Source organism: Pipistrellus kuhlii, unplaced genomic scaffold, assembly GCF_014108245.1.
Source record: "Pipistrellus kuhlii isolate mPipKuh1 unplaced genomic scaffold, mPipKuh1.p scaffold_m20_p_5, whole genome shotgun sequence".
Classification (NCBI taxonomy): Eukaryota; Metazoa; Chordata; class Mammalia; order Chiroptera; family Vespertilionidae; genus Pipistrellus; species Pipistrellus kuhlii.
Window position 1 is genome coordinate 16,990,219 of NW_023425551.1, and position 15,896 is coordinate 17,006,114.

The 15,896-nt window shown below is 37.2% G+C and overlaps 1 protein-coding gene across 6 annotated transcripts in view; it reads left to right on the plus strand.

Annotated features, from left to right (window-relative positions):
- Positions 1 to 15,896, plus strand: part of EYA4 (EYA transcriptional coactivator and phosphatase 4) — a 228,475-nt gene that overhangs the window by 26,559 nt on the left and 186,020 nt on the right. For all 6 annotated transcript variants that reach the window (XM_036414929.2, XM_036414928.2, XM_036414925.2 and 3 more), the window contains exon 2: positions 4,103 to 4,200. In XM_036414929.2, coding sequence (XP_036270822.1) covers positions 4,168 to 4,200 — 33 coding nt within the window. In that variant the 5' untranslated portion in view covers positions 4,103 to 4,167. The remainder of the gene's footprint in view (positions 1 to 4,102; positions 4,201 to 15,896) is intronic.

A 15,896-nucleotide genomic window follows, 5' to 3' on the forward strand; every position in this document is an offset into this window, starting at 1 on the left:
GTCAGCCAACATCTGATACTAGGAAGAAACAACGAAGCATTCTGTTGTAGGCAGTGGAAATGGCACCAGGTGTCTGACCAGTGGGGTCAGACTAAACCTGGGCTCAGCAACTTTGGTACTTGGGTTCTAGCTGGGAAAGAATTCAGAACCAAGAACCAAACTGTAAGAGAACATTTCTTTGGTAAATTACAGAGGTAGAAGTACAATAATTCCTAGAAGAAATGGGTTTACGAAATGAGTTATGGAGGTAAAGGAAGGACCCTTGGAGTTTGGGGTGAAGAAGCTAATGGTAATGTGCCTGGGGCAGGGAGGGCAAGGAGCGGGAGGAGGAAAGGAAAGGGAAAGACTTGGGAGGAAGAGAGGACTGGGTCCTTCATCCTAGGTGTTTTGAGGGTGGAGATTTTGGGGGCAGTCCCGGGTGAAGATCTTAATAGAATATTCAGCAGCTTTCCAGGTGTGTCCTTTTAGGGTTATGGTCTCCACTGATTGATTGGCTTGAGGACAAGGAGTCATTTAAAGTAGCTGGTTTTATTGTTTACCTGGGCCTGGAGATGAAATAGGAGGCGTAAATGTGTAAATGTTATCTTTAGGATGGAAAGGTCAGGGGTCCAAAACGCTTGACAATTGATATGCTAGGAGAAGAAAAATCACCCTGGGGGTAAGGCCGCACCCTACAATTGATTGTCCATTGCTAGGCACCTGGGGCTTTCCACCCTGGTGACCTTCTGTGCCTGACACGTTGTCCTTGATCTATTGGGTCGGCAACTAAGTAATTGCTGGTTTCACACATATATGGCTTCAGTTGAATTTTTAGGTTTGCAGACGTAGTACAAATGTAAAACACATTTTGTTATTTGATAGTTGGCTATTCAGCTGTTAATCAGTAAAAAAAGTTTTTTGATCTGTTTTGTAGTTTTCGTTTAGCATTCGTTGAAAAATGGAAAATCAAAAGGAACATTTTCGTCATATTTTGCTTTTTTATTTCCGCAAAGGGAAAAACGCATCGCAAGCTCATAAAAAGTTATGTGCTGTTTATGGTGACGAAGCCTTAAAAGAATGGCAGTGTCAAAATTGGTTTGCCAAATTTCGTTCTGGTGATTTTTCACTCAAAGATGAAAAACGCTCTGGTCGTCCAGTTGAAGTTGATGACGCCCTAATCAAAGCAATAATCAATTCGGACTGTCACAGTACAACATGTGAGATTGCAGAGAAGCTTCATGTATCACATACATGCATTGAAAATCACTTAAAACAATTTGGCTATGTTCAAAAACTCGATACATGGGTTCCTCACGAACTGAAAGAATCACAGTTAACGCAACGCATTAGCAGCTGCGATTTGCTAAAGAAACGTAATGAAAATGATCCATTTTTAAAACGACTGATAACTGGCGATGAAAAATGGGTTGTTTACAACAATATCAAGCGGAAAAGATCGTGGAGCAGGCCAGGTGAACCAACTCAAACAACATCAAAAGCTGATATTCATCAAAAGAAGGTTTTGTTATCAGTTTGGTGGGATTACAAAGGAATTGTCTACTTTGAACTCTTACCACCCAACAGAACGATCAATTCTGATGTCTACATTGAACAACTAACGAAATTAAACAATGCAGTTGAAGAAAAGCGGCCCGAATTGACAAATCGAAAAGGTGTTGTATTCCATCATGACAATGCAAGGCCACACACATCTTTGGTCACTCGGCAAAAATTAATGGAGCTTGGTTGGGATGTTTTGCCACATCCACCATATAGTCCTGACCTTGCACCATCTGATTACTTTTTGTTTCGATCTTTACAAAACTCCTTGAATGGTAAAAATTTCAATAATGATGATGATGTCAAATCGTACCTGATTCAGTTTTTTGCTAATAAAAACCAGAAGTTTTTTGAACATGGGATTATGATGCTGCCTGAAAGATGGCAAAAGGTCATTGATCAAAATGGGCAATACATTACAGAATAAAGTTATTTAGTTCCATGAAAAAATTGTCTTTGATTTTCTTTAAAAAATACGCACGTACTTAGTTGCCGACCCAATACTTGTGTCTGTCTAACTGCCCACAACACCTCCAGAGGAAGCATGGATCGGACCTGCCAACACTTTAATTTAGGACTTGCTTTCAGAACTGAGAGAATACCTTCTGTTGTTCTAAGTCACCAATTTATTTCTTTTACAGCAGCCCTGCTGTAAAAGAAATAAATTGGAAACTAAATCAGCATGCTATGTTGTAAGTTAACAATTGGTTAGAATGGTTTCATTAATAATTTTATTATTAGTATTTTATTATTAGGTCATTTGAGTAGGAAAATATCTGGTGGACTAACTCTCAATATTGAACTTTCTGAAAATTTAAAGTATTCTCATTTAGCAAATAAAATGTCCCCCAATTTGTTGTTCTTACTGCCCTTATACAAAGAGAAAAGTAAAATGAAGTTAGTTATGTACCTGAAAAATGTAGGACAAAACAGAATTTTTCTTAAAATAAGTATATATTTAAGACAGAATTTTCAAAAGTTAAATTATCTGGCAGTTAATTTCCCCCCCCTCACAATCATCAGATACATTATGCATGATTTTATCCACTATTAATTGTGTAATTCATTCAATTGATATTTATTTATTTAACTCCTAATGCTTTCTAGGCACTGAGCTAGGCACTACAGATAGCACTAGTAAACACAATCAAGAGTGCCCTTTGTGGGTGGGTGGGTGATGGGAAGGGATTAATCATAGAACTTGTATGCATATATGCATAACCCTTGGACATAATCAATAGTTTGGTTAAGGCATAGCGCAGGTGGAGGTGGGTGCTGGAGGGGATTAATGGGGAAAATAAGGGGATATCTGTTACATTTTCAACAATAAAGATTAAAAAACAAAACAAAAAACAGTTCCCACCCTTAGAGAAAGTACTCTGGCTTTGAGAGTTAGTCCACGTAGAAGAAACCACAGACCACTTAGAGGTTCATCTACCTAGAAAATTCATCTTTTCTATACTATTTATAGCTTTAACTGAGCTTGTTAAACCATGGTAGCATCATTCGGTTTTACTTACTATATGCCTGCTGTATTTTAGTGAGAAAAAATTTATTTATTGCACAGACAACATAAAGTCAACAATAATCAAAGGACATAAAACCCCACATAGTATTCTTGATCATTTTATTTAAAAAATGCCTTTTAAGCAATATTCAAATTTGTGTATACATTAGTGTAGTATAACTAACATTTTGTTCTTATTTTTCATTTAATACACAATGACACTCTTCCATTTTAATAATTATTCTTTTGAATCATTAAATAACATTATATTAAAATGCTTGCCCATAATTTGTTTAATCAATCCAATGTAAAGATGAAGCTGTTTTCAGTTTTTATTATCATGAATAAAACTAGTGAATACCTGGTGACTTTATGTGGGGGAATTTTACTTCTTAGGACAGTTCATTTTGGATAAAAGAGTTTAAACATGCTTACAGCATTTAAAATGCAGTGACAGATTGCTTTCTAAAAGTATTAGACAACTTAACATTATTGAAACATGGGGTTTGGGGTGCAGACCTCTCTTCTTATGGGCTCTTGTCCAATGAAAATGAAGAATAAATTTGTGGATTAACAGATATCTTTTTGCTAGTTTGTTTTTTGCTTTTTTTTTTTTTTTTTTTTTTTTTTTTGCCAATAACAGATTTAAAAAAAAATAAATCTTTATTGTTCAGATTAATACAGTTGTTCCTCTTCCCCCCCCCCCATAGCTCTCCTCTATCTGGTTCCCACCCCACCCTCTGCCTTTACCCTCTCCCCCACTGTCCTCATCCATAGGTGTATGATTTTTGTCCAGTCTCTTTATGTAACCCCCCCACACCCCTTTCGCCCTGAGAATTGTCAGTTCATTTCCTTTCTTTGCCCCTGATTCTATTATATTCACCAGTTTATTCTGTTCATCAGGTTTTTAATTCACTTGATTTTTAGATTCACTTGTTGATATATATGTATTTGTTTAACATAATTTTTATTTTTACTTTTTCCTTCTCCCTACAAATAGATGAAAAAGATAACTATTTCATTTTTCTCCTTTGTTTCCATTTTTTTTTGCTTTAGATAGCCCATTTTTAATCAAAGGAGGCTGCTTCTACTTGGGGTGGCAGGAGACGTGAGAAAACCCCATGGAAGACTCCCAGGACTTAAATGAACAATCAGTAAGTCTTAATTCAATCTCAAGTTTGCTGAAGAAAGTTGAAGTATGACTACTCAAAAATCATACTGAAAGGAATATATTATAAAAAGCTAGTTTTTAAAACATATTTTTAGTTGATTTGAGAATCCTCTTTTATTATAGTAAAACAGACCTTTGGAAATGTATGGTGTTCCTGTTTATGATTGTGGTCTCCCTTAACTGTCTACTTACCTGTTAAACCACTGCCAGAAAGATCAGGGAATTGGAATCATGCTAAATGTTTTAGACAGTGTAAACAATTTCAAACATCTCCATTATTAGTTTTATTCCAAATGTGCTCAGATTGTGGATCTGTTGTTGAATGTTAGAAGCATATAAAAGACAAAGTATTGGACTAGCATGCCTATTATTCATTTCAAGGATGGCAACCACAGTCCTCAAGGGCTTTCCTATTTTGCAAAGCTCTTTACAGAATAAAGAGTGCATAAGATTGCTGGCAATCATTCTAAGATTCTGATTTTTTACAAAAGGTATAGATGGTATTTTCTTCTGATTCATTAGCAGTCTGCATGAGACTAACTCTTTATTGTGTGGAACTGGAGTCAATGGGAGGTCTTTCCTCATACACACTACTGCCAATTGTGGACCACACTGTTCTGGTCACAGACAGCTAGTGATGTCACACGTAAGGAGATGTGTATCTACCAAGTGTGTGTTGCTTATGTGATCATGGTTTGATCTGAGAGTCTAATCAGGCAACAGAGGGCAGTGTGTTTGTGTATAATAATGTGGTTTTAGAAAAGATTTCTTTAAGGAGTTTAATTTTAAAATACAGAGGTATATGTGTTCTAGAGTATACATGCTATTCCAAGATAAGTTAATTTTTTCATTATTTTATTTAAAAGAAATGATAATCGAGTCCTCACATACACACATGAGCATTGTTTAATTTCATTGTGTAGTATTATTAAATTTCACATAGAAACAAAATGTAAGAAAAATTTTAACACCATAAAACTATAAACAATCTCTCAAGTGGTAGAGATATTATTCTTTGAAATTGCCTGGCCAGGCTGGGTTTCAAAGTAGTTATTTTTTTAATGTTGATTATTCATAGCATGGATAAGCAGGATGGTATATCATCTATGCATCCCATGTTTATGGATCCTGTGGTGTCAGAGTCTATGTCACCATGTATGTACCTGAGTGAATAATGATGTCTATCCTCTGAATGGTGATGTTTCATGAGAGGGCTGCTGTTGACTTGTACTTTGTTCTGACACAATGAGAGTTACATAAAAGTGTGTGTGTGTGTGTGTGTGTGTGTGTGTGTGTGTGTATTTTAAGATTGACCAACTGTCCTGGTTTTCCAGAGACCCAAGGGTTTCCTAGGACATGGATCTTTCAGAGCTAAAGCAGGTGGAGTCTGGGATAGTTGATCCAGCTAATTGCCCTAGGATGTGTGTGTACTCAAGAATGAATTTTTGTTTTTAATACAATGGAGGTTAAAGATAATATGTTCTTGTGTTTAACATTGGAGTGAGGTTATTACCCAAGGTTCTTCACACAGCCTTTTGCAAAATGAAACCCAGTACTTTAGACCAAATACTGGTTTCTCCTTAGTGATATTTTAGAGTTGTGAGCTCAGAATTTAAAAAACAACAACAAATAAATTCCTGATTGGCCATGTCTCAGTGGTTGAGTATTGACCTATGAACCAGAGGTCATGATTACATTCCCAGTCAGGGGTCAGAGCATATGCCCAGGTTGCAGGCTCGATCTCCTGTGTGGGGCATGCAGGAAGTTGCTGCTCGATGATTCTCTCTCATCATTGATGTTTCTAGTTCTCTCTCCCTCTTCTTTTCTCTTTGAAATTGATAAAAATATATTAAAAAAATAAGTTTCTGCTATTACTAATGTGCAACCAGGTTTGAGAACCAGAAATTTAGGGTGACCTTATGGTCTCTCTGTTTGAAGCCAGCTGCTGAATTTGTGGTGAGAACAAAAGATTTTAAGAGAAAAAAAAGATGACCCGCACTGTCTGTTTCTCTTCCCCTTTCTGACAGTGAACTCTTCACTCGAGGGTTATTGAAGCTGCTGATCTCTGCAGTGGTTTGTTAGGCCATCAAGCATCGGTGCTTCTGGTTTAAACCACAGGGAGCTTAAAGTTTTTGTCAAGTGTTAATGGATTAATGATTTGAATTTATAAACATCAAAAATCCTTCCTCCTTCTTCCACATCTTTAGACATAGAAGGCTGTATAGGACAAGCTCTTGATCTTGCACATGAGCAAAGGGATGCCTGGGACTGTTACGTGACCTGCCCATGTTGGCATGGCCGTGAGCATCAGAGTTGGGACTTCACACAGGTCTTCTGACTCCAAGTCCAAAGCTGTCTTCATGACATCAACATGACTTAATGCTTTTGAGTTTTCTTATTTGACATTCATTATCCTAGAAATGTCAAAGAAGTCAGAATCAATCTCCTTTACATTGAAATGATTTCTATTTGAATAAAACATTTAAATTATTTTAAATCTTGCATTGTGTCTTAATGTCTCAAAACTTTTTGATAACAAGATACTTAGCACTTATTAACATGCAAAACAAATAGGGTAGCATTAAAAGAGAGTGCATAATAAGATGAAAGGGAATCCACTTGGATCATAGTTATCTTACTTAAAGAAGAATTCTTTCTCTATGCATTGGCTTAATAATTTGTGTCATTTATTGCACAAGCACACTCCATCCAGCATTTTTCATATATTCTCTCCTGCCCTTACTATGTCCTTGTGATGTACTTGCTACAGTCACCATTTTACAGTAAAAGAAACTGTGTGTAGAGAGTAGCCTACTCAAACAATAGTTAAGTGGCAGAGATTAGAATAGAACCCACTTTTATCTGGTCCTAAAAACCTATAATGGATATTTTATGATACAACATAGTGTAGTGGGTTAGAGATTGAACTCGGAAATCAAACATCCCTGACACTTGGCAATCTTTGGGGAATTAATTAAACTTTTCTTCATCTGTGGAGTGGGAAGGTTAACAAAAATAAATTATTATATATGGAAAATTTAGCACATGCTTTGCTTAGAGTAGCAACTCAATAAATGTTAGCTATTGTTACAATTAAACTGACAAATTCAGGCAATCTGTAATAAGTATTCATTAATCCTCACATATCCAGCTACCTTCTGGCATATAAGTTTGTAAGCTCAGTAGATGAAATCTGAATTCACTAGCTCTCTTCTCTTTCAAATTTTCTCCCTTTCTCCTCTGTTTTATTACTTCTGTGGATGGCATCATCAGCCACTGACTAGGTTACGTCAGAAAACAAGTAGTCATCCTTTTCTCCTTCATCCCCATCTCAAAGTCCAGCCCATTCTTAATTTTTAATCTTTCAGAGCTATTGTTTTTGCTTCAACTCCTTATTTTGGATCTTTATTTTACCTCTTGAATATCTTTAAATTAGTTCTGAGTGGTCTTTCTAAAATACATACCTGATCACTATTCTACTTAATATCCTACCCAGGCCCTTTCTTGCACTCAAGAGAAGGTCCCGCGCGTAGTAAAGCACACAGACTTAATTGCTTACCTGAAACTCACCAGTGTTATTTCTGGCTTCTTTTGGTTCCCTGAATCTCTCAGGGTCTCTGAGGTTTTTATGCCTTTGCTAATGCCTCTTTCCAGATGGCCTCTTCCCCACCAGGATCATTTGTAAATCTTGAAGACTCAATATGGGTTTCACTCCCTCTGAGCAAGCCTCTCAGACAGCCTCCTTCTTTCCCATGCTCTTAGCCACGTTGGATCGGGGCCTCTGCAATGTGCTTCCATTTCTTTGGGCATTTACCTCTATCCCACGACTTACCCACAGAACTGAAGTCTTATCTGTTTATTTGCTTCAGTACTAAAGTATAAACTAAGTAAGAGTAATAGCAGTTCTTATTCACCTTGTATACTTCTTAGCACAGTTCTTGCTGATATTCAATAAATAATCTTTCTTATATAATTCACTTTATTTCTTCACTTTTTATTTTATATTTTTAAGTTACAGTTTACATTCAATATTATTATTATTTTATTTTAATTAAATTTTATTGGGGTGACATTAGTCAACATGAACATATATGTTTCATGTGTGGATTACTAACTCATAAAATCTGAATATAGGACCATGTACCCACCACCCAAAGTCAAATCTCCTCCTGTCCCTCATATTAGGTGGGGGGAGGAAGGGGTCAATATTATTTTATATTAGTTTCAGCTGCACCGCATAGTGGTTAGGCATATACTTTACAAAGTGTTCCCCCTGATATTTCCAGTACTCATCTGGCACCATACATAGTTATTACAATGTTGTTGACTAAATTCCCTATGTTGTACTTAACATCCCCATGACTACTTTGTAACTACCAGTCTATATTTCTCAGTCCCTTCACATTTTCACCCAGTCTCTCAACCCACCTTATAATCTTTGAGAAATGGGGAAAATTAAAGTAATATAATTTTTCCTATAAGCAGGGGTGTGAAATGCCTGGCCTGCAGATCATATACTAGTAAGACTAATGAAATCATTTGGTTTGGTCCTGCCAAAGCACTAGGGGTGAGTTAATTAAATGTTTGACCAAATATAGCAGACTAATTTTTAAGTTGATTATTTCGTATGGCCTGCAAATAAATTTATAAATATTTGAATGGCTCTTGGCAGAAAAAAGGTTCCCCACCCCTGCTATAAGGTATAGAGCAAGTAGAAAGGTTCACTGATATAAAAAGTAACATTCATTTTACCTAATTTTACTTAATAGCCACCAATGTTTTATTAAATGACATATGCTACTTAAAGTTGCATTCATGGATAGGCACCAATTGCCACCAACCTCCACTTTATGGGATTCATCTCATGGACCCTTACATCAGGCCTGTGTGGTAGGTACTGTCATAAGCCCAGTCCAAAGAGAGCATGCTGAAGCTGAGCTTAGAGGTCTTATTCAAGGTAGTGATAGCTAGAAAGCTGGGTTGATGGAGTGCAAGCTCTCATAGTCTTATTCCAGAGTCCATGCTGCTGAACACAGCATTGTACCTGCTTTGATCAACTTAAATGGTTTTCAGACCCTTCGGTACATTTGGTGTTTTAAAAGTGTCCATTAAAACTCCACTTGATCTCAACTTATTTAAACAAAGAGCAAAGGTTTTAAATATCATGGGTAAGAAACCTAACTTATTCCCCCACGAATACAAACCAACTGTGCAATCATCATTAGTAAATATTTTGAACAGACAGTTATAAGATAGCATAATATGTGAAAGTTGAGTGAAAATTCAACAAATTCAATGAAATATTTAAAGATTCCTCACTCTCTGTCAGGAACTCTGCTAAACTAACGATTGAAAGAGAAAGTACAATTCTTGTCCTCAACAAAATTTTAGTTTAGCATAAGATTGTAAGATATTATGTCAAGTTCTAAAGTTATTTTTAAATGAGATTTGGACAGTGGACATTCAGTGAATAATGGTGGAGCACAGCTATATTTGAAGCATGGTTTTAGGTGTTGGAAATACTTGATGGACAAAATGGAGATGTTGTTATTCTAATGGAGCTTATATGTAGTGGGGAGAGAAGAGCAGTAATAATATAGTATGCCAGATAGTACTAAGTGCAAGGAGAAAATCAAATAAAACAGGGAAGAGGATAAGAAGTTTTGGGGTCAATCTGGGTGGGTGGTGAATGCTACAGTTTCTGAAGAGTAATCAGGGAAAATAGCACATGTTACTGTGGAAATGAGGCACTTGTACAAAGAATTTGAAGATAAAGGAGTGAGTCTGTGAATTTTGGGTTGGGAGCATTGCTTTAGAAGGAACAGCAAAATCTGAGGTGTCAGCATGCCAGTGGCATGTATGTTCAAGAAGTAGAAAAGAGGCCAGCGTTGGTGGTGGCAATGGAGAAAATGAGGCAGGGATAAGGAAGTCACCAGGATGTAGAGATGGAGGAGTATGGAGTGTGTAGGGTTTTCTAGGCATTATAAAAGCTTGAGCTTTTCTTTGAGTGGCATGTGAAGCAATGGAAGGAGCTTAGGGATGGCATGATGTAACTTAAGTTTTTAAAAGAGCACCCATCTGCAGTGAAAATAGTTGATATGATGACAGGAATAGAAATAAGGCTATTGTCAGTATCCAGATGTGCAAAGGACAAGAGAGCAGTGGACGTGCTGAGGATTGGATGTGAATTGTGAAACAGGGGAGTCAAAGATGACTTCAAGGTTTGTGTCCTGAGCAATAAGAAGGAGGTAACTGACTTTGACTGAGATGGGATGATTTAGAAGGAACAAATTGAGAGTGGAGATATGGAGTCCAGTTTTAGACATGGTGGTAGAGACATTCCCATGTTTTCACCAATTCTGGCTCATACAACTTTTTTCTGCTGCACTAGGAATACACTCCCTAGCCTCCTCCTTTTAGACAGGACTATTAACTAGTTCTGGCATTGCAATGCAAGGGAGAGGACGTGCACACCAGTTCCAGGCTGAGGCAGTGGGAAGAAGCCTCTCCACCTTCCTTCGGGCTCTGTGTTCTCCTAGCGTGAAGAACGAGGAGGAAGCCTCAGGCTAAGATGGCAGAGACTCAAGACTGAAGAAGGCTGGATTCCTGAGGCACTGCATGGAAGACAGAGTCTCAAGACAGTATTAAGCTGCTGAGTTAATAGAGACATATTAAATTTTGCCTGATATGAGGCAAATGTGTGGAAATGTTGGGCAGCCAGTTAGATGTAACCATTTGGAACTTAGGAGAGAAGGTTGGACTTGAAATATAAATTTGGGAGACTTCAGGGTATCAATGGTTACAAGAATTAAAGAAATATTATTCGCTGAGATCACAAAGAGAGTAAGTCTAGATAGAGATCATTGTCTGTGACCTCCCCTTTGATGTGCTTTCTCCCAAATTTTCCAACAATCACATTGTATATGGATTACTGGTTACTGGGCTCACCCACTCTCAGGGTAGCAAGAGCCAGCATACAGCTGATTAGGTATTAAGACACCATTGATTTCTTTGCTTTTTTTTTTTTTTTGTAAAAAGTATCAAGAAGCCATGGATATTTCAAAGAAAATAGTCAACAAGTATTTATTATTTATCATTGTTGTGTTTGTAGAAATTATGTTCTTAGCATTCCATCTTAAGAACTGACCTATATCAGGGTTTCTCAACTTCAGCCTTATTGACTTTTGGGACCTGATAATTCTTTATAGTGGGGGGCTGTCCTGTGCATTATAAAATATTTAGAAGCATTTCTGGTATCTACCCACTAGATGTCAGTAGCACCTACTCACCTCCCTCTCTTGTTACTGAAAATCAAAAATGTCTTCTGGGGGGAGGTAAAAATCACTCAACTATATTGCATCTGCTTTCAACAAGTTTTTTTATTTATATATTTTTTTCTCAGAAAAATATCTGAGGAAGTTTACCTGAATATTTCGTTAAATTATTGAGAAAATTTGGGTTAATAGACAAAGATATGGTAATACAGAATTTAAGCAAGAAAGCAACATAACATTGCCAAGTTAACCATATAGAATAATAAGCACTATGCTCTCTGTGGGGTAAGTCTGTTCAAGAATGGTCAAGAAAGGAATTATTATAGAGGCTAGGTCATTCCTTAACTAGGTCTTGACAGAGGGGTGACATTGTATGGACCTGACAGGACCCAACCTGGCCCAATGAATAACAGGAATGGAGACTTATAAGTACAAAATGTAAGTCAGGAAGGCCCACCCAGGAGCTGTGGATGGGTTGGAATTACTGAATCAGAAGTTCTGAGGAGATGAAGATGTAGAATGAGAATTCTCTCTGAAAAGTTCTGAGACCATACTGGAAAGAGCTTCGAAGTAGAAGGTGGAAGATGGATCAGGAGAGACAGAGAAGAGAGAATCAGGGAAGCAATGAGAATATCAGGATAATAATGTTCAGAGCCAATGGCCAAGATAACTTCCAGGAGGAATTAGTCACCACTGCCTGACATCTCAAGAGAACAAACAGAATGGGAACTGAGAAAGAGGCTGCTTCATTTGTTGATTAGCAGGACATCGGTGGCACTTCAGTGTACAGTCCAACTGGAGTTGTGGCAAGAAGAGGCATCTCAGAGGCTCACTATAGAAAAGATGATGAGGAAGTAAGAGGCAGCTGGTGCGACTGAAGAAGAAAAACAGAACAGTAATTGAAAGGAGCCCCTTTTCAAGCAAGAGGAGGCTTGAGTGCGGTGGATGACTGGGGAGAATAGAGTCAGGTTGTTGCAGAAGGGATGTTTGGGCTCAGTGGAGGTCAGCATAAAGGATATCACAAAGAGAGTAAGTCTAGATAGAGATGGTAGTCTGTGACTTCTGCTTTGATGTGCTTTTTCCCAAATTTTCCAACAATCACATTGCATATGGATTACTGGTTACTGGGTTCACCTCTCTCAGGGCAGCAAGAGCCAGTATACAGCTATTAGGTATTGAGACGCCATTGATTTCTGACATTGAAAATGTTAGAGAATGCATGTATCCTTGCATAGTCCAGGGTGCCCTCCCCTGATGGCATTCATTTTTTTGGTAACATAGGAAGGAAGGGCATTTGTTCACGCAAGGTCAGGAAGCAGGTTGACACATGGTAGGATTAAGGATCTAATTAGTATAAAGATTAACAGTGGCCATTATTTTTTCCAATGGCAGGTGAGCTCCTAGAACTCAATACATATATTATTAAGAGACATTTTCAGTTTTTCTTTAGCAAAGAGGGTCGCATTGACTAGAACTTAAGACTCTGTTAGCACTGAAAGTTTATTTTTTTTTTTTGCATTGAAACCATTAAGAAGAGACAAGAGAAAAATAAACACATTGTGGTTAATGAAAATGCCTCTCATCTTTGGAAGAAACTGTTCACTCTGTTTTCTTTGGATATCATTATATCCAACAAAAAGAAGAACCTACTTATTTAGACGTGATTGGGTCAAATTTAACAACAGTGTCAGACTGAAAAAGTACTTCTCTGGAAGCATATGAAATTCTATCACTTCATATCTTCTTGGATTAAGAATTGATTTCTCTGCTCAGATTCCTTTAGGATGCAAATGCCCTTGTAAGGGTTAATATGTTAAGGAGTTCATGTTAACTCTCTTGGCAGGAATCAGGATGGCAGGGTGAAGAAAGTTTGCAAAAAAGCAAATGAAAGTTTAAAAAAGAAAGGAACACTTTGCTTACTTTGCTTAGCTTTCATTATTTTGCCCAAATTACTGTGGATGACACATGTAAACAGGGAACTATAACTAGATAGGGAGATCCATCTGCTCACAACTGACATAGTCCTCACTTGAGCTTTCTAAGTGCTTTATGTATGCTAACCCATTTAATTCTCCCACAGCTTGATGAGGTGGGCACTATTATTATTATCTCTTAATTTATAGGCGCGGGGTCACTCAGCTAGTAGTAGTTAAGCAGGATTTATATATGTATATATTAATTGTTAGAGAGTGGGAAGGAGAAGGAGAGAGTGAGAGAAGCATCTACGTGAGAGCAAAACATCAATTGGCTGCCTCCTGTACGCCCCCTACCTCTGGTGGAGCCTCCAACCTGTGCCTGGGCCCATAATCGAACTGACAACCTTTCAATGATTGGGACAATGCCCATCCAACCGAGCGACACAAAGGAGGGCGGTGGATGAGCAGGACTTTAATCCAGGTACCCTGGCTCCTGAGCCAACAATATTAATTGCCAGGGGAATCTTCTGGGAAAATACCCTATTTATTTTTTCATTCCTAACTCATGCCTGCAACCAAAAAATCTTGAAATGTTTTGAATGTTCATACCTATGAATAAAACAAATTGCATCTGTGTCTATTTTTTTCTAAGATCATTTTCTTTAATTTGCAGATCTATCACATCAGAATGGTGTGAAAGCGGTGGACTGAGGACTATAAAATAGGTGGTTTTCAATTACTGATTGAAAAGGGGGCTTAGGTAGAACTAGGAGTCTGTGCTGGATTTTCCACCCCAGGATTTTTAAGACGAGAAGGGCTCACTTACATTTCTTTATAGTAAATGTCTTGTCCACTTTACTTCCTTTTCATGTTGTCATGCTTGATAGGAAGGCCTGGAGGACTTATTTATAGGTAATTGGGACTTTTAGAGATGACGTTGTTTCAATTCTTTATTTCAGAGATGCAAAAAGCCAAGGCTGAGACAGCTTATGTTCCTCAGACTAAGACGAGCACAACACAGACTTTTTGCTTTGCTTCAACCTGCACACTAAAACTTGAATTTTTTTCTATACAGGGTTTTAACATCTGAAAATTAAAATCAGCCCCTGGAAACCTGTGTTAAATTATTGCTTTATTTGGGGATTGATGAGACAATTTTATTTGAGCTTCTACTAAAGTTGTTGGTATATCGTGGTCATTTAAGAAAAGCTAAAGCAAAGGTGTGAAACACTTTATTTTTCATCTTTGTTTTTCTCTCAGTTATTTACTGCTCAATCAGCATTAACAGAAGAAAAATAATTTGGCTGCTAAGTTACTCTGGTATAGGATTTCAAAGGGCCTTATTAGAGAGGGATGTAATTTCATCCTCTGGGCCTTTTATATAACAGAGTGCATATTTGGGTTACCTTATTCTGACCGGGAATTAAACAATAGATTAGAGATGTGCACAGAAAGTTAAAGTATGCAACAAAGATTAAAAAGTATATTATAGTTGTTTTTTCAAACTGTCTTTATACTTAATAACTTTATATTTTTGCTAACTCTTATCTGAATAGCCCCTGCCACAAAGTTTTCTGTTTACTTTACAAATTTTATAAAATCTAGATATTTGATAAGTACTATGTATAATTAGTGGTTTTTAAATGCATAACATTGACAAATTGATGCACATTAATGGTTTTATATACTGTTTAATGACATAGTTTAGTTATGAGGTTCAGTAATAAAAAACAGAGTAGATGTCACAGATCATAACAATACTTCACATATTAAATATTAAGGGAAATAAGCTTGAAAGTCTGTGAGTTCAAAGTAAAAAGGCTTTACGACTTGGGCTTTGAGAGCATTTTCATAAGGTGAAAGAGACACATAATGTCAGAGTACTGCTAGCTCTAGCTTCTAGCAGTACGCTATATCCTTCATGAGACCCCACACCCCAAGACTGACTGCTCCCTCTTTTTCAGTACCCTGTTATTTGCATGATCTTATCCTCACTGATTCACATTTGGGGTGATTGTTTCCATCCTCACTCTGAGACTGTGGAATTCTTATTTTGTTTCCATGAAGTAAAGTTTGCATTGGCTGAGGTCCCAGCTAGACTGATGCTTTTTCCTCATTTTGTTTGTTTGTTTAATATCTTAGATTTTGAAAGTCATTCAAAATTAAAGGACTTGCATATTATCCTGGGAAGATAATTTGTGATGGAAACCCTTTGTGAATAATCACAAGAGGCATTTAAATGGTTGTTAAGTAACTTGTTATCGACTGTTGGATAAGAGGTTGTTCCGAGTGCTCTTCTGCTGAGCATTTATATGGCACTTACTGTAATGGTATCTGCTTACTTTTTGGATGATTCAGACACATTCCATTGTGCACAAGTTTCTCCACAGCAGTAAATCAGGCATCATTAATGATAATTTTAGCTTATGCATAATTATATTTTAGAATGTTGAATGAACGTGCTAGTATGCAAGGGAGTAAATTTTACA